At 38.2% G+C, this 25,103-nt stretch overlaps 1 protein-coding gene across 1 annotated transcript in view; it reads right to left on the bottom strand.

Moving 5' to 3' along the window:
• Positions 1 to 3,088: 3,088 nt before the first annotated feature.
• The window catches only part of LOC141512858 (major histocompatibility complex class I-related gene protein), a 35,419-nt gene continuing 13,404 nt past the window's right edge, over positions 3,089 to 25,103 (bottom strand). The window contains exons 2-6 of the mRNA XM_074222180.1: positions 17,003 to 17,266; positions 14,430 to 14,705; positions 10,556 to 10,831; positions 10,025 to 10,126; positions 3,089 to 8,326 (exon numbers count right to left, since the gene is read on the bottom strand). Coding sequence (XP_074078281.1) covers positions 8,286 to 8,326; positions 10,025 to 10,126; positions 10,556 to 10,831; positions 14,430 to 14,705; positions 17,003 to 17,266 — 959 coding nt within the window. The 3' untranslated portion in view covers positions 3,089 to 8,285. The remainder of the gene's footprint in view (positions 8,327 to 10,024; positions 10,127 to 10,555; positions 10,832 to 14,429; positions 14,706 to 17,002; positions 17,267 to 25,103) is intronic.

Below are 25,103 nucleotides of genomic sequence, written 5' to 3'. Positions count from 1 at the left end.
ATCCTCAAAGAGCTTATAACTTAGTGGCACACATGTCTCATATCTATATATATATCCATATGTATTCATAGAATTTAAATAGTACTTTAAGGGTACATGTATTATTTTATTTGATCCTCCCAATGACCTGGGAAGGTAGGTGTTGTTATCACCATCATCCCCATTTTATACATAAAGAAACTGAGGTAAACAGAGTTTAAGTGCCCCAAATCTCCTAGTTAGTAAAAACCTGAGGCTGGATTTGAGTGTTCAATGTTCTCTGGCACCACCTAGCATTTGAGATAGAGAATCTAAATCTAAACATATTGATACCCCCCTATGGATAGTAAAGTTCTCCTGATGCTCCTGTTTATAGATGATAATACATTAATTGCATTAAGGCCCTATACATTTCAAAGCTTCCTAAGATCCATAACCACTCTCATTCAACCTAACTATCCCCTTAGGAAAAACGTTCCTAGCAGGGGAAGAATATTTATTGTCCAGGGATGGAATTGCAAGATCAGCTCAAAGAGCTGGCCCATTAGTAGGTCTATCTTATATACCACAGATAGATAATTAAAATAGGAGGAAGAGAGAGGGATGGGAAATTGTACTCACTTTTAATGAACCCAAGCTTCTCTGGAGAACATTTTGGAATTATTCCCAAAAGGCTATGAAACAATGCATACCCTTTAACCTAGCAATGCCACTACTAGATCTGTATCCCAAAAGACATGAAAAACAAAGGAAAAAAACCAGAATGTATGAAAATATAACAGCTCTTTTCTCATGGCAAAGAATTAGAAATTGAGGGGATGTCCCATTAACTGGGGATTGGCTGAACAAATTGGGATATATGATTGTGATGGAATATATAACAAATGACAAGCAAGATGCTCTCAGAAAAATCTGGAGACTTACATGAACTGATGAAAAGTGAAGAACCAGGACAACATTGCCCACAAGAATAAGAATACTGTAAGGATGACCAACTGTGAAAAGACTTAGCTATTCTTAGCAATACAATGATCCAAGGTAACTCTGAAGGCTTTATGATAAAAAATGCTATCCTTCCCCACAGGGAAAAAAACTGATGGAATCTGAATGCAGATCAAAACATACTTTATCTATCTATCTATCTATCTATCTATCCATCTATCTATCTATCTGTTTATCTATTTTTTAAAGAAAGATTTTATTTATTTTGAGTTTCACAATTTTCCCCCCATTCTTGCTTCCCTCTCTACACCCCACACAGAAGGCATTCTGTTAGTGTTTACATTTGTTCCATCAAAACATACTTTATTTTTTTTTAGGTTTTTTGCAAGGCAAATGGGGTTAAGTGGCTTGCCCAAGGCCACACAGCTAGGTAATTATTAAGTGTTTGAGATCGGATTTGAACCCAGGTACTCCTGACTCCAGGTACTTTATCCACTGTGCCACCTAGCCACCCCTCAAAACATACTTTAAAAAGATTTTGCTTGGGTTATTTTCTTTTTTGAACTTTTATTTTCTTCCACAATATGACTAATATGGAAATGTTTTGTATGACTCTACAAGTATAACCTATATCAATTTGGTTGACTTCTCAATGAGGGTGGAAGAGAAGAAGGGAAATAACTTAGAACTCAATTTTTTTTTAGGTTTTGCAAGACAGTGGGGTTAAGTAGCTTGCCCAAGACCCACACGGTTAGATAGTTATTAAGTGTCTGAGACTGGATTTGAACTCAGGTACTCCTGACTCCAGGGTCAGTGTTCTATCCACTGTACCACTTAGCTGCCCCTATCCATAATTCTTTATCTGGATACAGATGGTATTCTCCATCATAGATATGCCAATGTTGTACTGATGGAATGAGCAAATCCATTAAGGTTGATCATCATCCCCATGTTGCTGCTAGGATGTAAAATGGTTTTCTGGTTCTGCTCATCTTGCTCAGCATTAATTCATGCAAATTCTTCCAGGCTTCCCTGAATTCCCATCCCTCCTGGTTTCTAATAGAACAATAATGTTCCATGACATAGATATACCACAGTTTGTTAAGCCATTCCCCAGTTGAAGGGCATTCATTTAATTTCCAATTCTTTTCTAACCATAAACAGAGCTGCTATGAATATTTTTGTATAAGTGATGTTATTACCCTTTTCATAATCTCTTCAGGGTATTGACCCAGTAGTGGTATTGCTGGATCAAAGGGTATGAACATTTTTGGTGCCCTTTGGGTGCAATTCCAAATTTCTCTCCAGAAAGGTTGGATGAGTTCACAGATCCACCAACAATGTATTAGTGTCCCAGATTTAGCACATCCCTTCCAACATTGATCATTGTCCTTTCTGGTCATATTGGTCAGTCTGAAAGTTATGAGGTGGTACCTCAGAGATGCTTTAATTTCCATTTCTCTAATAAGTAGTGATTTAGAGCAATTTTTCATATGACTATGGATTGCTTTGATTTTCTCCCCTGTAAATTGACTTTGCATATCCTTTGACCATTTGTCAATTGGGGAATGTCTTGGGTTTTTTTTTAAATTTGACTCAGTTCTCTGTATATTTTAGAAATGAGTCCTTTGTCAGAAATATTAGTTGTAAAAAAGTGTTTCCCAATTTACTACATTTCTTTTGCTCTTGTTTACAGTGGTTTTGTCTGTGCAAAAGCTTTTTCATTTAATGTAATCAAAATTATCTAGTTTGTTTTTAATGATAAGTTCTCCATCTAAACTGCTTCCCTTGCCATAATCTGACAGGTATATCAGATCTTCTAGTTTGTTCATAATATTGTTTTTATGAATAAATCTTGTATCCATTTTGATCTCATCTTGGTGTAGGGTGTGAGTTGTTGGTCTAATCCAAGTTTCTTCCATACTAACTTGCATTTTTCCAAAAAATAAATTTTAAAAAAATGACCTCAATTTCCTCCCTGTACTAAAGACTCATCTTAAAAACCACTAATTTATTGGCAATACTCTATAAAATTCAGTTTAGTAAGTATCAGAAGCTACTTTGTTTAAGGTATTCTGCTGGGTCCTGGGAATGCTAAGATAAATCAGTTTAAACACCACTATAGGAGATGAATATATATATATATATATTACAGAATATATATATATATATATATATATACACACACAAAGAATTTGTCTGTGAAGTTCTGAATATCACAGTCCCCAAAGGATTATATTTGCTATAGTTCCTTTGAAGGTTAATAAAAAGTCACATGGGGTCTGAACCCACTGGAGTCAGACTCAAATCAAAAGAGGGACCACTGAAAAGTACATAGGATCCTCCCATGCTCCACAGGCTATCCTAAGCCAACTCCCACACCTACAGAGGAGTCAATTCCCAGTGTACTATGACATTGATTCCATTTTAAAGGTCTCTAACATAAACCCTGAGAAGTTGGTGGCTCATCCATTCCCCAGTTGATAAATGGTCAAAGGATATGCAAAGACAATTTACAGATTAGGAGATCAAAGCAATCCATAGTCATATGAAAAATTGCTCTAAAACATTACTTACTAGCGAAATGCAAATTAAAGCATCTCTGAGGTACCGCCTCACACCTCTCAGACTGGCCAATATGATCATAAAGGACAATGATCATTGTTGGAAGGGTTGTGGGAAATCTGGGACACTATTATATTGTTAGTGGAGCTGTGAACTCATCCAAGCTTTCTGGAGAGAAATTTGGAACTTTGCCCAAAGGGCAACAAAAATGTGCATACCCTTTGATCCAGCAAGACCACTGACTGGTCTATACCCTGAAGAGATGATGAAAAAGGGTAAAAATATCACTTGTGCAAAAATTTTCATAGCAGCCCTGTTTGTGGTGGCAAAGAATTGGAAATCAAGTAAATGTTCTTCAATTGGGGAATGGCTTAGCAAACTGTGGCATATGTATGTGATGGAACACTATTGTTCTATTAGAAACCAGGAGGGATGGGAATTCAGGGAAGCCTGGAGGGATTGTCATGAACTGATGCTGAGTGAAATAAGCAGAACCAGAAAAATACTGTACACCCTAACACGGTGGTGATGTTCAACCTTGATGGACTTGCTCATTCCATCAGTGCAACAATCAGGGACAATTTGGGGCTTTCTGTGATGGAGAATACCATCTGTATCCAGAGAAAGACCTGTGGAGTATGAACAAAGTTCAAGGGCTATTCCCTTTAATTTAGGGAAAAAACCTGATATCTTATTGTCTGATCTTGTTATCTCTTATACTTTGTTTCTTCCTTCTCTCAACACACTCAATTTGGATCAATGTACAACATGGAAACAATGTAAAGACTGACAAATTGCTTTCTGTGGGGGAGTGGGGGAGGGGAAGTAAGATGAGGGGAAATTGTAAAACTCAAAATAAATAAAATCTTTAAAAAAAAGTTGGTGGCTCATGAACCCACTACCAATTGCCCTACCTCCATGATTATCAGTTGCTATCAATTAAGACAGACAAGCTAAACCAGCTTTTAGAAAGTGACATTTTACTAAGGTGGTGTAGTAAGGACCATAGGTACATAATGTCCTCCCAAAAGTCCATGCCATACTTTCCCACCAGTACACTAAGAGCCAAGAAAGTGAGCTCAAACTTGGAGAGAGCAGATGTGACACACATAGTTCGGGTCCAAATGGCCGGGTCTGGATCCAGGGATGATGCCATGCCAAGGGAAGATGCTAGGAAACCAGTGGGATGATGGCAAACCCCAAATCCTGTGGACCTTGTGAAACTCCTTTTGCCAAATTTGTGCTCTCCTCCCTCCCCCCAGTTGACTCTTCAGATGCTTATCTTGCCAGCTTGTCCCTTGTTCAGTTCTCTGTTCTGGAATTGGCTCCATATGTTTATAGATAACCCACAAGAGAAGACCAAGTTTTCTTGACCAATCCTAACATACATTCCTATACAACATCTATTTATAATAATAATAATAATAAACAACTAATACTTAGTATTCATATGTATGAGTCAATTCACTGAGTTCTTTACAATTAGTTTTCAAGGACTTTTTACCCTTAGTCTAAAAGTCTTGATGAATTGATACCTGCTCTCACTTGGTTAAGGTATCAGAGCGTGACATCTTATCACTTTCCTGGGATAGAGTAATTGATCCACAGACTCACAATGACATTCTTCTCCCCAGACCCTTTTCATTAGGATGTAGCCACTTACCCACAAAGAACCATTCAGGGAGAAGAAGTATAAATGATTTTGTCAAAGAAAATTAGGACTAGAAAAGAAGGTAAGTAGTAATCTATCTCAAGAGCTCATGTGCTCCACTGTTTTCTACATCATAAAATCTAGAGTTGAGATTCATGCACCCCCAAGATATCTGTGGATAGTTTTAAGGGGGTTCATGAACTTGGACAGGAAAAGAATGATATCTTCATTTTCATTAACTTCTAACCAAAGTTTAGCATTTTCCCCAAATATAAATATAGACAACAAATCATTATTTTGAGAAGGGATCCATAGGTTCCACTAGGTTGCCACAGAGGTCCAAGACATTAAAAAACAGTTGTGAATCACTGATCTTGGGTAAAGTTGTCAGAATTTTGGGTGGATTTCCTGTGAAGAACTAACAGGAACATGAAGCAGATTCACACAGAGCAAAAAGGCTTCTGTAATCCATCCAACCAGAGAGAATGCCCATCTTGCTAATGAAATGATTGATAGTTGGAGGAATGTTGGTCATACATCTTCCTACAGTATCTGGACTTGTAGTCCAGCAGTGAATGTTTATACTTCTCTGATTTTTGGATCAATTGATGAGGGACAATTTGAAGCAAAGGAGAAAAATAGACCCATGGCCATCCCAACAATAAATTTGTGCTTTTGGACTTTGCCATTTTGCTGGAGCCGGAAAGAAGTGAAATAGGAATTCACCAGCTGTGGACTCGAGGTCAGTGGAGTAAGGTGAATGCTAGGAGCTCACTTTCTGCCCTACTCTCAATCAGGTGCTTTCCCTAAGAAAAATGGAGGTTGTAGGATTTGGAGAACTCAATTTCCTCCTACCTACCATCCACCTTAGCTGTGGCTGACAAATAGGAGGGTTGGTTGACAATCCAGAGTAGGTTGGATAATCTTACCTGATAGCATAAGAAGTGCTTCAGTACTTGAGATAAGGAAGAAGTTGGAGTATTTCATTGTCTTTGCATCCTTAGCAACTTAAACAGTGGACACTCAAAAATGTTGAGTTAAAGACAGTAATACAGCTTCAGGTATAGTATATTAAAGGGGCAAAAGGGAACCATTCTAGTATCTTGACAAGAAAACCTAGGAAGAATTGGGCATGATTGAATGACTGAACAATAACAATTTAAGGCACTATGCTAAAGACTTTATAAGGTGGCTAGGTGGCGCAGTGGACAGAGCACCAGCCCTGAAGTCAGGAGTACCCAAGTTCAAATCCGGCCTCAGACACTTAATAATTACCTAGCTGTGTGGCCTTGGGCAAGCCACTTAACCCCATTGCCTAGCAAAAACTAAAAAAAAAAAGACTTTATAAATATTTCATTTGATCCTCACAACAACCCGAGAAGTAGGTGCTACTATTAAGCCCATTTTACAGTTAAGGGCATTGAGACAGACAGAGGTTAAGTGATTTGTCCAGTTATATAGTTAATAAGTGTTATATGCTGGATTTGAACTCGTCTTCTTGACTTTAGAGCCAGTATAAACCTGGAAGTGGTGACTCAAGATAGATATTCACCATATTGTATCTAGAGTTGGTGACTGGGATTTTGTTCAGTTTAGAGAACAAAACCTTCTCCCTGGGCAAGCTCTTGTAAGGGTAGAGGCTGGAAGGAGTAGTGGGTGTCAAAGAGGAATGAACCATCATAATGAGAGGAAGGTCCAAATGGAACACTGCATCATAATCCTACTATAGAAGGAAAGCTGCCAGACAGGTCCATACTGAAAGGTTTCTTCTTAGGGCTGGTAAGGACTGCATTCAGTGACAGAAAAAAATTATTTCAGCAGAGGATTTTGATTTTATTTTAGGACAATGCTTGGCACTAACTGAAAAACAAAAAGAATCAAGCTTTGTTTTACCTGCTCTGATTATGCAGTAATGGAACCTGCCCATCTAGCTCTGTGTAAAAATAGGGGAGAATCTATGAAGACCTTTTAGAGATGATCACTTTTTTTTGCAAGGCAGTAGGGTTAAGTGGCTTGCCCAAGGCCACACAGCTAGGTATTTATTAAGTGTCTGAGGTCGGATTTGAACTCGGGTACTCCTGACTCCAGGGCTCTATCCACTGCACCACCTAGCTGCACCTAAATGATCACTTCTTGAAATTTGCAGTGTGATTTCCAAGGATTTTATTTTATGTTCTCTTTGATCCTTCAATAAAACCTTTATTTCATTCTGTGGACTCTATTTGTGAGGAGAAAATATCCTGGATGGTAACAGATAGTGAATTTTCTGACTGGAGGCCATGTGTCAGAGATGTGAAAACTCCCCCAGTTGAACCTGGATTCTTTTGAGATTCTATAATATAAAGGCATATGTATGCAGTTAGTTATAGTCTTGGCATCAAAATGCTATTCCTGAAACAAGGCAACCATGTTGCTATTGGAAGTCATAATGGCATTTTTGAGTGTTATCCAACTTTTCTTTAAATCAGTCTGGGATGCCCACTGATAAAGTCAGTCTCACCAATGCTTGGCTACAGACCAACATTACCAGGAAAATCCAGCTACTGGAGCTTCTTCTCAGTCAGAGAACAACTTAAAAACCCGGATTTAGTCTATAAACCTATTGAAAATCCTAAGTGTTTGAACACTGCTTATAAAGTCAATTCCAAGTCTTGACTCTCAAGACAGTATTCAAGATCCACTGATAAGACTTAAAGTGATGTTTTATATCCATTAAGCAGAGTTTGACTCATCCCAACTATCATGTGTTGTGAAGGAAACTAAACTGGCAATATTTTAGAGACCTAAGCTTTGAAAATAACCTGATAATTAATGGAGCTCCAATTCCAGTAACCCTAAAATTTCTATTAGGTCAGAGTTCATAGATTTAGAGCTCAAAGTAGGTACCTTAGACACAACTTTAGTCTAATACTCTCAGTTTTCAGGTAGGGAAATTGAGGCATCAAAAGGTTACAGTGACTTGCCCAGAATCATATAACAAGTATTTGAGGTGAGATTTGAACCCAAGTCTTCCTGACTCCAAGTTTGATCTCGTATCCAGTGTACCACTGCTTTCCAATATTCTTTGGGGAATTTAGAGATTTTTGTATTTCAGTCCATATATAGAAGTTTCTTTGACCATTGGAGGAATATGAAGGTAGCATCTAAATTATTTAACTGGTGTAGGAACATAACTGGCTTCTTTGAGACCTGAAAAGAGAAAATGTTTTAGCTAGGTAGGCATCATGTCATTAACATTTCTTGCTGTACAGAAACAAGAGCATTTTTCATCTGTTGGGTAGCTCATTCCTCAAAGAAGAAAATAACTTTTTTTTTTGCAAGGCAATGGGTTAAATGACTTGCCCAAGGTCACAGCTAGGTAATTAAGTATCTGAGGTCACGTTTGAACTCAGGTCCCCCTGAGTCCAAGGCCAGTGCTCTATCCACTGCACCACCTAGTTGCCCCAAATAACTTAATTTTTATCCTGTTCCCAGTTAAATGACTTTCTTAAGTCACACAGCTAACACTTACGTGTTTAGGCTCACATTTGAACCCAAATCTTCCTGACTCCAGGCTCAGTACTTACCATACCTCAAGGACAAATAAGCAAAGATGAATGAAGACCTTCAGAAGGCCTTGGCCATTTTTCAATCAGTTCTGTCAGTCATCATATAGCCCAAGAACTAGAATCAGTGACACATCTCTGGCCTACTACCTACAGTGGAGACCAGTTCTTGGAGATGTTTTTCTAACTCTCTCATCCAGTATCCCTTGAGAGCAACATTTGCAGGATGAGTCCACAGTCTGCCGTCATAGAGAACCTGACTCATTGACCCATGCTAGTTTAGGAACATATCCCATGATCCTGGTATTATTAGTACTATTCTCAAACTAGTCAAACAAATATTAGAATTGAAAGCAAAAAAAACCAAACTTGACAAAAGTACAGAAAATTTTCTATGGCCATTACATTCAAAAAGAAAACGTATAATCTCATTGGGTCAAGAGAAAGGGAGAGGGAGCAGGTCTTAATAAATGGTTATTGGTCTAAAGAAGCAGAGATTTATAATTTATCCATTACAATCAATCAATGGGTGATAATAGCAGGGATGAGAGTTTGGGAAAAGGAGGGACAAAATTATTCCGACATTCCAAAAGAGGGACAATTTGCTGTATAGAAGGATAAGAATGATACAGCTCTGGGCAATACTGAGTCACCAAGCAATTGCATTGGTAAGATTAATTTATGGAAAAAGAAGGAATTTCCTATAAGTGCTAGTAGAAACCCCCAGGAAATTTTAATGCTCTGAAATTTCATTTATCAGAATATTAGGCTAAGAGTGAAGCGGTTCAGTTCTACTCCCAGTCCCACCACTAACTCACTCTAAATTGTAAGTTACTTAAAATCTCTGCACCACAATTTGCTCATCTATAAAATGAGGGAGTTGGCCTAAATGATCTCTAAAGTCCCCTCCAGTTCTGAAATTATATGATTCTTAGTAAAGTTATGAGTGAAAGGCACAGCCATTAATTAAAAAAAAACAAACAAAGGCTTTAAGCCATTGGGTTCATTCAGCCAGACTTTAATAGTTATACCCAAAGGTAGGGCTGCAATATGGTGGTTGTTAGAAAGAGAGAGAGAGAGAGAGAGAGAGAGAGAGAGAGAGAGAGAGAGACAGTGTTGGGTCAGTAGATAGGTTGCTGGACCTTTGTGAGCTGAAATCTGGTCTCAGACACTTGCTATATGACTCTAGACAAGTCTCTTAACCCTATTTCTTCAGTTTCCTCAGTAAAATGAGCTGGAGAAGGAAATAGCAAACCATTCCAGTATCTTTGCCAATAAAACTCTAAATGGGGTCATGAAGAGTCAGACGGACTTGAACAGCAACAAATCACACTCTACTTACCTGATTGTTTTCTTCTATAAAAAAATATTCCCAAACCAATCAGGAACAATGCAGTGATAGTCAACCCAGAAACAATTTCCACAAAAGGAGTGCTCTTTGACTCTGAAATGAAACAAAAAAACAAAAGCAGAAAAGCCCTAATCCCCTCTTTTCCCTTACAGATTTGGATTTTTTTCTTATGACCTAAAGGAAAAATCAAGACTATTTTCTTTTAGTTTTTTGGGTTGGTTTTTTTTTTGCTAGGTAATGGGGTTAAGTGGCTTGCCCAAGGCCACACAGCTAGGTAATTATTAAGTGTCTGAGGTCAGATTTGAACTCAGGTACTCCTAACTCCAGGGCCCGTGTTCTACCCACTGTGCCACCTAGCTGCCCCCAAGGCTATTCTTCTAATATTACTCTCTCATCATCATGTTCCCTTGTAGGCCAATAAAACTAGAAGACATTCTACAGAGCATTGACCTGAAAACAATATTCCATTTTTCCTTAGCATCTCTGTAAATTCTCTCTAAAAGCCATTTACTATATCCTTACCAACTGGCACATGGAGGACCTTGAGGAAGTCATTATGCTCCACTTGGCAGGAATAGTGATCTTTACTTTGAGAATCGATCTCTATTGATATCCAGGTCTGATAGGTTCCATCCCCATTGGGAAGAATGTCTCCATATTCACTTTCTTGAGTTATCAGTTCTCCATTTTTAATCCAGGTCATGGTAATCTCTGGGGGATAAAAACCATAGGCTCTGCAGGTGAGGATTGTAATCCCAGTAGATGACTTTTTGCAATTTCCTCTGAGTAATGGGGATTCTGAAAAGAAAAAAGAAACAAACTGAAAAAGGAGAAGGCTTTCTTCCCTTTTTGATTCTACAGCATTCAAATATCCCCAATTCATTCTCCATCAGCTTTTAGACAATTATATCAAAGGAAACACAACATCAGCAAGCACCCCAAACCAAGGTAAAATCACATCAAATATTCAATTGCTTACTGATGAGAATAATTAATGATAATAATATGATGTTTTAAGGCTTACAAAGAATGTCCTTCCCACCAACCCTGGGCCTTCTCTGGAGGCTTTTTGCTAGATTCCCTAAGTGGATTGGAATCAGTATTGTTCTTTAACACAAGACTGGTCCAATGTGACTGGGAACATTTGATAATTATTACAAATCTTCATTATATCTCCCATGAAATATGTATTAAGGGGCTGTTACTGAGGCATCATAATAAAATGAAAAGATCATTGGCCTTGGAGGTCTCAGTGATACTGTCCATTTATCTTACTTTAGGCAAACCACTCTACCCCTAAGCCTCAATTTCTTTACCTGTAAAAAGGGTGCCAATACCTCCTTAATTGCCTCCTATGTGGGCAAAAAAATGTGAAGAATAATTCTGTAAATATCAAGCACCAGATAAAGTTAAGATTTTATTAGAATTGCCTGTTAACAAAACCAGATTAGAACTCAAGTCATGATTCTCAATTCAATGCTTAGCCCAATGACATTAAAGATATTTTCATTCAGTTCTAAGCCTAAAGTACCCACTGCCTTGTAACTCAGATGCATCTTTTAAAAAATTATTTATTTATATTTATTTACTTTGAATTTTACAACTTCCCCCCCTAAATCTCGCTTCCCTCTCCCCCCCCCCCAGAAGGCAGTCTGTTAGTCTTTACATTGTTTCCATGGTATTCACTGATTTAAGTTGAATGTGATGAAAGAGAAATCATATCAGATACAACTTTTAGAGTGTCTATTATGTGTCAGTCATTTTTTTTTTTTAGGTTTTTGCAAGGCAATGGGGTTAAGTGGCTTGCCCAAGGCCACACAGCTAGGTAATTATTAAGCGTCTGACGCTGGATTTGAACCCAAGTACTCCTGACTCCAGGGCCCGTGCTTTATCCACTGCACCACCTAGCAGCCCCATGTGTCAATCATTGTGGGAGATTCAAGAGATACTAAGATAAAGATAAGACCAGTCCTACCCTCAATGAGCTTCTGTAACAAATTATATTTTATTGGAAATTCACATCACATGGATAGTCTCTAGCAACTCATAGAAAGTGCCCTCTTTTGCTGCTAAACTAGTTTCCCACAGAGTAAGTATAACATGGGGTTTCCAGCCCCAGGATCCTCTCTCTTAGTTGAGTTCTCAACCACAGGAGAATGCATTCATTTTGTATATTTTCTAGTAGTCTCTAATTTCTGTTTGCTATCTGCTTCTTTATTTATTATAGTCTTTTATACAATCAGAGTTTTATACAACCAGAAAGGGGACACAGCAAGGGGGGTTAAGTCGCAAGAGAAGTTAGTGACTTTTTGTTTTGAACTAATCATGCCTCTAGACCAGTAGTATTCAAAGAGTATTTCCAGTCTCATACCCCATCTTTCAGAGAACAGAATAACTACCCTGGTAACCTTCTCTCCCGTTTCCCTGTAGTCAGGGTAGGCAAGCTTCTAGAGTATCAGTGTCTCCTCCTCATGATACCTATCTTTATCTTTGGCTATCCCATTTGATCATCCACATTCTACATGGCTAGTACCTATTTTACATATGTTCTATCTCTAAATACTTTCCTTGAAAGTAGGGAACATCCAGATGTCAAATATGCAGAACTTCATGTGATTAGTTTGGCAGAAAAGCTTATGGCTGATTGCTCAGACTAAGTGGCAGAGCCCTGGTCTCCAGGAGATTGAACAAATTGCAAGATTCTTACATTGTATGATTTGGGGCAGCAACAAAGGGCACCTCAACCACAAAAATTTCTTCTCTATCTGTCTCCTGATGCCTCAACCCTCCTTCACAAGGGACAAGGCTTTTCATTTACAATTAAAGATAAGGCTTAAAAATGAGAATCCCTTTAAGAAAGGAACTATCCTTTTTCTTGCTCCCTTTTACTCATTGAACTCCAGTTGACAGAAACCATGATCTGTACTCTGAAGACCCATTGACACTGATTTTTCAGACCTTGCAAATGGTTCTTAGTAGCAATTTTCCCTAAAGTAGGTCTAGGTAAAGGGCTGGAGGAAGAACATACCCTAATATCCTGCAAGTGGGAGAGATTCAAAGCAAGGAAAGGTTCAAAACAGGTGTATCCAACCATGGCCTATGGACCTCTTTTAGTCCTTAAAGTCCATTCATGTGGCATTATTACATTTTATTATTATAATACTCATTGGTAATATGTAATCATAAATATTAAATAAATTAAATAAATATTAAATTCTTTTGACAATATTAAATTCTCTTGACAAGTTTGTTGGACAATGCAGTCTAGAGGAGCTAAAATGTTGGACATCCATCTTTCCACAATTTGGCTTAGGTCCTGTTAGGCTCCGATTTCTCCTTCTCTTTGTCTCTCTCCCTCCTTCTCTTGAATTTTTTATACCTTCTTTTTTAAATTTTTTTTTATTTATTTAAGGCAATGGGGTTAAGAGTGACTTGCTCAAGGTCCCACAGCTAGGCAATTATTAAGTGTCTGAGAGCAGATCTGAACTCAAGCCCTCCCGGCTCCAGGGTTGGCACTCTAATCCATTGTACCACCTAGCTACCCCCATACTTTCTTATAACATAAAGGATTATTTTTTACTTCAAGAAGACCAACTCATTCTTCCTGTCTTCTCTCTCATTTATCTCCCTACACCAGGAGGAATCTTGCCAGCAATAACTAAGAGAGGGATAGCCCTATGATTGTGTCACACTGCCAGTAAGTGTCTGACATCAGATTTTAACTCGTGAAGATGCGCTTTCCTGATTCCAAGGCCAGTGCTCTATTCACATCCCTATTATAAGTTATGGGAAACTATTGATCCATGTCCCTGGAGGAAGTTTCTACAGTGGAGTTCCCCACATGAATAAAATCACAAATCCATAGTTTCCCCATTATCAAAAGTGAAATCTACACACTGATGAAAAACTCCAGAATGATTTCCTTGGTCACTAAATGATACTCCAGTGGTCAGAAAAAAATTGACTTTCAAGGCTCTCCTCACATGATTTGGAGAAGAGGGAAGAATTTCATGTACTCTTTCTCTAGAGAGAAGGAAATTACCTGAAGCATGACTCAATCAAGATGAGGGGTCTCTGATTCAGAACAAAACTAAGTATACAAAATGACAGATAATAACGAAAGTCTGGCGGAAGTGAAGGGCGGTAGGAGTGAGTGTGAAGTAAGCTAGAGGAAGTGACAGAGGGGCCCTAGGTTTGAGTTCCAGACTTGCCATTGCTTGGTTATCCTAGACAAGTGACCTCTCTGATTCCAAGTTTCATCATCTGTAAAGAAGAAATTATTATCACTTATACTATCTTCCTTATAGAACCATTATTTTTTTCAAAGCACTGTAAATATGCAAGTTACAAAACCAAGGGAAGGTAAAGGAAAACCAGACTAATTTCTTTTCTTTACCTGTCCTTTGGAGGGTATCATTTCCAAAGTTCAGGAATTTCTTTAACCATGCAATGCATTCCGTTTCCAACCAATTCTTCTGATAGCGTAACTCATTCCAATTGGTCTCCCAGGCCTGCTTGGTGAGTCTAGCCACATTATCCAAAGCAATCCAAGACAGAGAATCCTTATTGAAAATGATGAAATCCTTTCCATCATATGCATATTGGAGAAATCCTGTGGCACTGCCATCCTCTAACAACTCACAGCCAATCATCCTCTGGTAAATGTGAAATCCTGAAATTCAAAAGTGCAGTAAAGGCTGGTAGAACATGAGAAAGTTAGCTAATGACTATGGTCAGAGGTTCATGAGGCCAGGACTTTCCTGACCCATTGATAGACTTAAGGGATCTCCAACTCATATCAATGGAAATGTTAACTTATTCCTTTGGGTTAAGGTATTTTTTTGATAAGTAATCCTCATTTAAACCAAGCAGTAAAAAAAATTTATATATTATCAACTGAGATAAAAAGCAACTAATATCCCAAAGTATCTTTCACTTTAAAATTTCATAAAAATTATCAACCAAGCCCCTGTTAACCTTGTGAAAGGCAAGTTGGTCTCTGGATAGAAGTCCAGCCATGAAGGCAGAAAGACTTGGGCTCAAGTCCTCTTACCAATACTTTTGGTAGCTTTGTACCCCAAGGAGCTTTAGGATTATTAGGTGTGGGAGTTTTTACATCAGGTCTATCTCACATCAATGAAATACATACCTATATACATTGGATAGAGCACTGACCCCCAGAATCAAGAGGTCCTAAAGTTTAAATCCTGTCTTAGACAACTTCCTAGTTACGTAGCCCTGGGCAAGTTACTTAACCCTGATTGCCTCCAAAAAACAACAGCAACAAACACACATATAAAAACCCCAAAAGTCCAATAAACTCATTTTATAGATGAAGAAATTGAGGCTTAGAGAGGTTGATGACTTGCCAGTTATCACACAGCTCCCAAAGATCAGAGGCAGGACTTTCTGATACAAATCTCAACCACCTAGTCACTATATCATTGCTGCCTCTCATCCTATTGTGAAGAACAGTAGGGAACAGAAAGAAATCATAAGAGTTGTTCCCATCCTTAGAGGTTTATAACTTAGTTCAGGGGGAACAAAAAGAAAAGAAATCCAAATATAAATTAAATAATCTAGACTCTAAGAATTTCTACAGTAAGAATTTAGTGAGTCTTACTATGACTTTGAAAAAGTACAGGCTAGAAATTCTAGAAACTACTGTTAGTTCTTAACACTTTAGTTGAGTTTGTTTATTCCATATACTAGGCCAATCAACTAGAAAAGCCCTAGGGAAACACAGAACAAGAAGTTTTTATTGGGGATAAGTCAGGGTCAAGAATCCCTTCAGGGTGTTGAGTGATTTGGATCTTAAGCACAGAGTCCAGAGGAGGACAAGCCAATTTGGGTTATCTCAATATGGAAGACTTGGATTGTTTTGGAGTTGGAAGTGGGGAGGGTAATGGTTGTGGAAGGAGAATACCTAAAGGAAATAAAGTATGGGGAAGGGGGAAGAGAGAGGCTCAGAAAGGATGTGTGGGATGACATCAAAGGCAACTTTTGCCTATATCACATTTTTTCCTCAGTATGCATGTAAACTTGTATCCAGAAAAAAAATGTTGAAAATATTCTCTAAGTAAGATGCAGTCCTCAACATCTTACTCCTCTAGTTTTTATCCACCACACTTCACATCTGAAAATGTTCTAAAAAATCACTGGGGACTCTAATCACTAGATTTGTTGGCCTTTTAAAAAATCTATCCATCTTTACTTCTCTATAGTATTTGACAATGTTGATTGCCTCCTTCTGAATCATCTTTTTTTTCTCAAATCACCACATTCTCTGGATTTTCCTCTTGCTTCTAAGTATTCTTTTGTGTTCTTCATTTGTTCTTTATCATCTCTATAAGGCCTTCTGGTATGCACCATCCCAAAGTTTTGTTCTCTACATTGACACTCTTCCCCCTTCTCCCATATCTTTAATGATCACCTCGACACAGATGATTCTTTTTTGTTTTTAAGTTTTTGCAAGGCAAATGGGGTTAAGTGATTTGCCCAAGGCCACACAGCTAGGTAATTATTAAGTGTCTGAGATTGGATTTGAACCCAGGTACTCCTGACTCCAAGGCCAGTGCTTTATCCACTACACCACCTAGTTGCCCTGACACAGATGATTCTTAATCCTCTATCTTCAGCACCTATTTCTTTCCTAAACTTCAGACCCATACCTGATTGCCCATGAGGAAGCTTCTCCTGACTTGTCTATCAGCACCTCAAACTCAACAGGTACTCAAATGAGTTTATCCTTCTCCCCAAACATTCTTCTTCTGACTTTACTTTTTCTCTCCATGGTCTCTTCATTCATTCAGTCTCCTCTTTTTGAAATTTTGATGCTGGGTTGAGGTCTTCCCCACCTTGTATATCTAATCTGTAACTACCACGTCCCCATCAGTAATCCCTCCTATGCTCTCTCTGCCTTTAGAATCTGCTTTTTCAGGGCTAAGGCATCATTTTCATTCCACTCACCTCCAGTATGATTATAGTAATTCTGCAGTGTCTTCAGTTCTACTTTAAATGCCTGCTGCCAGCCCCTCAAAAGCTGAGTATATTTTTCCCAGTGATCAGATTCCAAATTCTCCTCCATCCAAGAGGCCTGGGGCAGCTTTTGTCTTTTCTCACTGTCATATGAAGTAATAGGATGAGAATCCACATAGCCAACTGAAATAAATTCAGGGATCCCTTGGTTGGCATCAGAAACTCCCAGGCGAAAATATCGCAGAGAATGACTCCCTGAAGGAGCAAAAAATATGTTTTTATTTATATTTTTCAAATAATCAGGCATTTATTTTCTCTCTCTCCCCCACTTTTCCCTCTTCACTGGAAAAAAAGAAAAAACAAATTCTTGAAACAAATATATATATAGTCCAACAACATAAATTTCCATATTGGCCATGTCAACAAGGGGTGTCTTATCCTGCATATTTAATGGGTCACTTCTCTGTAGGAAGTGGGTGGCATTTATTATCTATCATGGTTGATTACTGTATTTATCTTAAATTCTTAAATTTTTTCAAAGTTGCGACTCTTTACACAGCCAATTTCCAAGTGGCTGATAGCCAAGGGGAGGCTTACAGAAAATTAATAAGGTATCTGTGAAATTTCTTTCTGATTGAAAAAAGATCCTCTTAGGAGCTTTCTGGAAGGCAATAATATTGCATATTGTTCTAGTTCTACTCACTTCATACTGCATCAATTCATAAAAATATTCTTAGATTTCTCTGAAACTTCTTTCATCATTTTTTATAACACAATAGTAATATATTTCATTAATGTACCATAATTTATTTGTTTCCTAATTGATGGGCAGCCCCTGGTTTCCAGGTCTTTGCCATCTCTAACTATGAAAAAAATTATTTGGGATTTAGCTCAATTCAGCACTTAACATAGGTTTTTAACTGATAGGCTTTTTCCATTCCCTTTATTCTTCCAATCATCTTTCCTTTTACCTATCCCACTTTCTCACCTTCTTCCCTTTTCCATTTCTTAGACACATACTGGCAGCTCATCTTTCCCCTTATGTCCTTTCCTCTTTTCCTCTTCTTTCCCTTATGCCCTTTCCTTATCTCCACTCCCATCACAGTTTTATCCTAAATCAGGTCTTCATTACCTTTCATCTGAAGTATTTAAATAAATTGGTCTTTCAGCCTCCAGCACCTCCTTCATATAGATGCCAATGATATCACTATAATACAGGTTCTCCAGGTCTGGAATACACCCCCTTTCTCATCCCTGCCCCTTAGAATCTTCATTTTCCTTCAAACAATAACCAACTCCATGAATTCATTTCTGATCTCCCCTTCCTTGTCCCATGCTTTCCTCTCTGATCCTATTCTCTGGTATTTATTCTATAAATGCATATGAGCGCATGTTGTCTCTCTCCCATATGGGCAGGGACTGGTTCATTTTGGGGTTTTTGTGGGGTAGTGAGAAGTGAAAGGAGAAACTGGCAGTCAATCAGTAAGTATTTCTTAAAAGCCTTCATGTACCAGACAGGTACTATGCTAAGATCTAGAGATACAAAGAGAGGCAGAAGGTAGTCCTTGCCCTCAAGAAGCTCACAAACTCCTAGGAGAGACAAAGACAAATAAATTTATACAAATAAGCTATATGCAGGATAAATAAAAAATGATTTTTTTTAGGTTTTTGCAAGGCAAATGGGGTTAAAGTAGCTTGCCCAAGGCCACACAGCTAGGTAATTATTAAGTGTCTGAGACCAGATTTGAACTCAGGTACTCCTGACTCCAAGGCCAGTGCTTTATCCACTACGCCACCTAGCCGCCCCAATAAAAAATGATTAAAAGAGAAAAGACACTAGAATTAAGAAGGGTTAGGAAGGGTTTCCAATGGAAGTCCACAGATTTGCCCCTAACCCAGCACCCTAGCATAATAGATCCTGAAATGCTTGTTGATTGAATAATTTTCCAAAGTGCAAATTATAAAAAATGAAAAGCATCCAAATTTTTCTTAAAAGAAACAAATTTATTTATGTTTGCAAAGATGTTATTTTATACTTATGTGAAAGTGTAATCTCTCCAATTTAGATATTCTTTCAAAGAATACGAATTGAAATCCATCTTCTTGGCTTCCTACTGATAGCCGAAGATATCTCTGTTGCCCAAAGACTGCCAATGGACCATCTCTTATCCTAGGTGCCAGAACTGGTTCATCTTGTTTTTCTCTCACGTTTCCTCAGTGGCATCTTTTCCTCAGTTTCTCCTCAGAAGTCCTTCTCTTGTAAACCTGCTTGAAGCTACCATAAACCTCTCCACTGTCCTCTGAAACTCATTGCCAATTTTTCCAAGACCATTGTGTTCCAAGTGTCATGGTCATACACAACCCTTTATGTGATTTTTAATTTGGTAAAAGTTAAGTTCTGTTAAAAATGAATCACTCCTTTTCCAGTATGATAGGCTATCTAGAACAGGTCAGTCCCATGTTTATTGAAAGTCTGTTGATGCCTCTGGCAAAGGGACTAATTTTATGTAAATTTCTATGTGGTTGATAGCCAAGGGGAGGCTTACAGAAAATTAATAAAATTGTGAAATTTCTTTCTGATTGAAAAAAGACCCTCTTGGGAGCTTTCTGGAAGGCAAGTATATTATGCAGCCCTGGTTTGTTTGTTTGCTTTTCTTTTTTTCTTTTTTTTTAAATCCTGAACCCTGAGAGGAAGGGGGATATATGGAATTTAAAAGAAAAAACAACGTTTTTGTTCTGAGAAGATATAAGCAGCTAGGTAGTGCAGTGGATAGAACACTGGCCTTGGAATCAAGAGGATGTGAGTTTGAATCTAGTCTCAGACACTTAATTCTTACTAGCTGTGTGATCTTGGGTACATCACTTAATCTTGATTGCCCTACATCCAAGACCATCTCCAGTTATCCTGATTCAGATATGGCCAAAGGACCCAGATAGCTCTGAAAGAGAAAGAGGCTGGTGACTAGGTACAGCTCCCCCTCACTCAAATCCTATTCACATGTTTGGCATCACCTCTCTGATGTTGGGATCTTCTTTGAAAATGAAGGGCAGGGGCGGCTAGGTGGTACAGTGGATAGAGCACTGGCCCTGGAGTCAGGAGGACCTGAGTTCAAAATCAGGCCTCAGACACTTAATAATGACCTAGCCGTGTGGCCTTGGGCAAGCCACTTAACCCCATTGCCTTGCTAAAAAACCTAAAAAAATATGAAGGACAAGCATTACTATTGTAAGCAAGAAGATATTTTGCTAGAATGAAGGTTAGAGTAGATGGAAACCTGAAACATAAAGAAGACTGCAGAGTTTTTAATATAGGTATAATCAGACTGGGGTCACTGAAAAATTCTAAGTAAATAAAGAAAGACTCAGGGGTGCTAGTTTTATCCAAAACTGGGAAGGGATGGGATCAAATGATCCCATTAGTCAGTGATTGAGACCTACTGTAAAAGTAGTGTCTAAGCTTTATTTTTTTTTTTAGGTTTTTGCAAGGCAATGGGGTTAAGTGGCTTGCCCAAGGCCACACGGCTAGGTCATTATTAAGTGTCTGAGGCCAGATTTTGAACTCAGGTCCTCCTGACTCCAGGGCCGGTGCTCTATCCACTGTGCCACCTAGCTGCCCCTTTAAGCTTTATTTTATACCTGGGGTCCCAAAAGTTCTAATGTGATTTTAAGTTTTAAAAGATTTTTAAGTGTTTAAAAATAGCTTTAATAATTTTTCTTTAAGCCTTTCACTCAATCAACAAACACTGAATAAGCATCTACTCACATTGGTCTTATCAGCCACAAACAGACACACTATAACTATATAACTTGTCTCTAATATAGTGATGCATTTTGGCCTTCTTCGATAAAGAAGGACAAGAACTAACCAACCAACCAATCAACTCTATGCCAGCCACTGCTAGGTACTGGGTATTCAAAGACAAAAAGCAAAATGGTTTCTGCCCTTGAAGATCTTAAATTCTAATTTAAGGAAGGGGGAAGGATAACAAAATCCATGTATTCAATACTCAAATGGATTTATCATCTTGATTCAGAAGTTTTATCCAAGATGCAGATCCCAACCTAATCATGCTTGCAAATACTGTGATCTTTTTGTCCACTTTCTCCCAAAAGTGCACCATAGAAAGTTCATCCAATGTTCAAGGGACCTTGCTCCCTTTCTCCCATTACCATCACCAGGGTACCAGAGGAGCACTTGGCCTGTCCACCTGTCATCTTCCTGCTCTTACCTATCTTCTCTTCTTATTGACTCAATTCCTTTACTCCTGTCAGGTTCCTCACTGGCTGTATGTGATAACCCATCCACAACCACCATGGCCCTCTCCATTGCCCTGTAGCCGATAACTGTATTTAGTACTTTGGAGATAATGGTGTTCCCTATCATATAACATGAAGATAGACCTGTGACTTTATTGGTTAAGGGAACTCCCCAGTGAGGCAATGTAGGTTGGTTCCTTCCCAGAAATGTTCAATCTTAGAGACCTTTTTGTAGTATTGAAAGGAACAGTGACAAAGCTTGCATATGTCAAGATGAGACTTGAATTCAGGTCCTCCCTCAGTTGGTCAATCAACATTTATTAAGCAACCACTGTGTATCTTTCTTTATTTGTAAAATGGGGATAATAATAGAATCTACCTCAAAGAATTGTTGTGAGGATGAAATAACATCTGGAAAATGCTCTGCAAACCTTAAAGCATTATACAAATATTAGTTATTATTATTATTATTATTATTATCATCATCTACTAGGCTATATTGCTTCTCTGCTGTACAGCAACCCCAGTTATTAGTACTGAAAAAGAAGGAACTTTGCTTTCAGGGGTACGTTGGGTCCATATAAAGCTGGGTTGCTGTTTCCTGAAAGCACTTTTTCCTCCAGTTCAATTTTGGACCCAGCTCATTGTTCATTTGTATAATTTATCCCAGTTATACAGACCCTTGGACAAGCTCTTTTGGTGTCCAACATGTTGAAATCTGGGAAATAGTAGATCTTTATCCAACTGATTTTCCCTGTATGGATGGAAGGTCCTCTGAGGAACTCAATCAAATAGAATTTTACATATCACAGATCTCTTCAAGGAGTTCTGGATTGATTCTAAGGATTCAAAGTTCTATGGATGGATGCAAACAGGAGCAGAAAGCGAATTTCATCATTCATAGGGAACCTGAACTCTGTTCTAGATCTTCTCCATCATAATGATGAATGATTTTGGTGAACATATATGTTCCTGAGGGTCACCGAATAGCATTGCTACATGTTCCAAGGAATCTTGAAATATCTCAAAGTACAGATAGGAGACAACTAAATAGTCTGTGAGGTGGCATTTTGTTCTACCAACTTAAATGTCTTTGTCTTTTACATCTCTCTTTTACATCAGCTCTATCCCCAAATGTCCTTTTCTTAATCAACAGCAACTACAAATGAGATCTTAGAGTTTCTGTATCTTCCACTTATGAAATGGTTGAGCTTGAACCATTGTTGATATTGTTTGTGAAAGCCTGCTTGTTCAGAGAGCACTTCCAACGATTGGGTGATGAAGTTGGAAATCATATTATAGAGGGTTTAAAAGAGATTGAGAGGAGAGGAGGCAATAAGAATGGAGTTTTTCCATGTGTTTGAGAAAGAGAAGAAATATATAAAGTGATAGTGGAATAATAGGATCTAAAAGAGGTTTTTTTTAAAGGTGGGAGAGATTTAGTGGTATTTGCAGGCAGCAGAAAAGATAGCAGTAGATGGGGATAAAGCAGGAGGAGTAGGATTAAGAGTCCATATAGAGGGAATGGCTTTGAACAGGAAAAGCATCACTTTTCTATCAGAAAATAGAGTAAGAGAAGAGATAGTGGAGGATGATGAGAAAGGGTTGTGATATAACAAAGAGAAAAAGAAGGAGCTTTTATTGAATCTATTTTTTTGACATAGTTATGAGGTGAGTTTCTCTACTGAAGGGCAATGGGGGAAAGGATGTTGTAAAAGATTTGAGGTGAGAAGAGAAGAATTGGAATAGCCACTGTGGTGAATGGGCTAGATTATCAATTAGAAAAAGACAATTGCTAAAGTGGGGACTCAGATGAGATTAAGGAACATAAATTTATGTTCCTTATTTATGTAAGGAAGAACTTTGCATGACTTTTATGCAATTTTGATCGGCTCCATGTGAGAAGGAAAGGAGGAGGTGTGTGGTAAGAATAATCCAGGCGTGGGATTTGGCAAGGCACAAATCAGCAATAGGACAAGGGAGAAAGGGATTCAAAGGGAGAGCCAGTTTAAAATTTAACTAGTATGTTAAGAGATTGAGATTAGGGAGGTAAGAAAGTATAGTCAGAGCAAGGTGATATTCTGGAACATCCCTGAGGAATGAATGGAAAACATTTTGAGGATGGGGAATCCACTTAGAAGGATTAAGGCATGATGGGTGCTTAGTATCAGATACAGATCCAGGGAACCCAAAGGTCACACAGGTAGTAAAAGAGTCAGATTTGAACCTGGTTTCCCTAAGATAAAATCCATCACTCTTTCCACTGCACCATGTTGCCTTCAAAGAAAACCAGAAGTGAGTAGGATATTCAACATGCAAATTTAACAAAAAAAGAAAGTTAAGTTCAGATATTAGCTAAGACATGAAATGAATGTTTTCTTATGTCCACACAGAGTTATGAATGTGGGAGGATTTTTTAAAAAAGAAATTCCCACACTGTCTGAAAGACAGATAAAGGAGAGAGAGAGAGAGAGAGAGAGAGAGAGAGAGAGAGAGAGAGAGAGAGAGAGAGAGAGAGAGAGACTCCTCAAGGGGAGAAGAATCAAAAGCAAAATAATATAGATAAGAATCTGGAGGAAGGAAGGAATTAATATTTCAAGAAAAAATATTCTTTCATCAATAAATATTTTTAGTGATAATGTGAAAATAGAGAAATTTATATCAGAGAAGAAGAAAAGGGGTAAAAGTATTGGTGACTTGAAAGGAGATGTGAATGGAAAGTTTACCACATAACTCCTTGCCTTGAGGTCTGTTGAGAGAGAAAAGAAAGATCACAGATACAAGGGCAAGAGCTAGGTCCTACCAGGGGAAAAAGAATGTTCAGGGAGCATCACTGAGCAATCAGGGTGGGGGGGACGGGGGGGGGGGGATGGAACAGAGGAACAGAGGTTTGAAAAAGAACTTTAGGGTTGCCTTCTGGTAAGTGTCCCTCACTAATAGTGGTGATTAGCACTATAAATGCAAATACAAAATGTAGGCAATCCCTGCCCCCAAGGAGCTTTCATTCTAATAGGAATATTTACCTGAATCTAAATCTGTTCTGAACCTTTTTGCATCATATGGATTTTTCTGGTGGTCTGGTGAAACCTAGGGATCCCTTTTTAAATAATATTTTTAATTGAATGAAATAAAATATGTAGGATTATAAAGAAAACCAGTTATAATGAAATACATTTATCATACAGTGTGTGTGTTATGTTTGCATACTTCAGACTATTAATTATGTAAGAACTGTAATAGGAGGCTTATGCTACAGTGGGCAGCTAGAGTAAGTAGACAGAGTGCTGGGGAAGTCAGGAAGACGTATCTTTCTGAGTTCAAATCTGGCCTCAGACACTTCCCAGCTATATGACCTTGGGCAAGTCAATAACTGTTTGCCTCAGTTTCTTCTTCTATAAAGTGATCTGGAGAAGGAACTGACAAACTGCTCCATTATCTTTAATGGGGTTACAAAAGAGTCAGACATGACTGAAAAGACTCAGTAACAACAAATTACCTTCCTAATAGCAATTCCCTATAGCAACGAGATGATTAGAGTCAGAAGTTTTAGTAATAATAATCATAGAGATTATTAGGAAACAGTTGATTATCCTAAATTGTCACACAGGGCATTTGATTATCCTCTCCTTTCTAGACAGCATTGATTTGATTCCTATCCCAGAGCCAGAAAAAGAGACAGAAAGGTTGAAGAAAGATATGGTTGTAGCAGGACAGGTGACAAGATATCTGGATAGGACCTGGTTTCCTGATGGGTAGATGGAGGAGCTAGATTTGAGGCCTTAACCTTCCTAGATATAGAATTTTCATTCACTCATGAAAGCACCCATTCACTAAT

Source organism: Macrotis lagotis, chromosome 2 (assembly GCF_037893015.1).
Source record: "Macrotis lagotis isolate mMagLag1 chromosome 2, bilby.v1.9.chrom.fasta, whole genome shotgun sequence".
Taxonomy (NCBI): Eukaryota; Metazoa; Chordata; class Mammalia; order Peramelemorphia; family Peramelidae; genus Macrotis; species Macrotis lagotis.
Note: the sequence above shows the minus strand (reverse complement) of the source record. Positions and strands in the feature narration are given on the sequence as shown.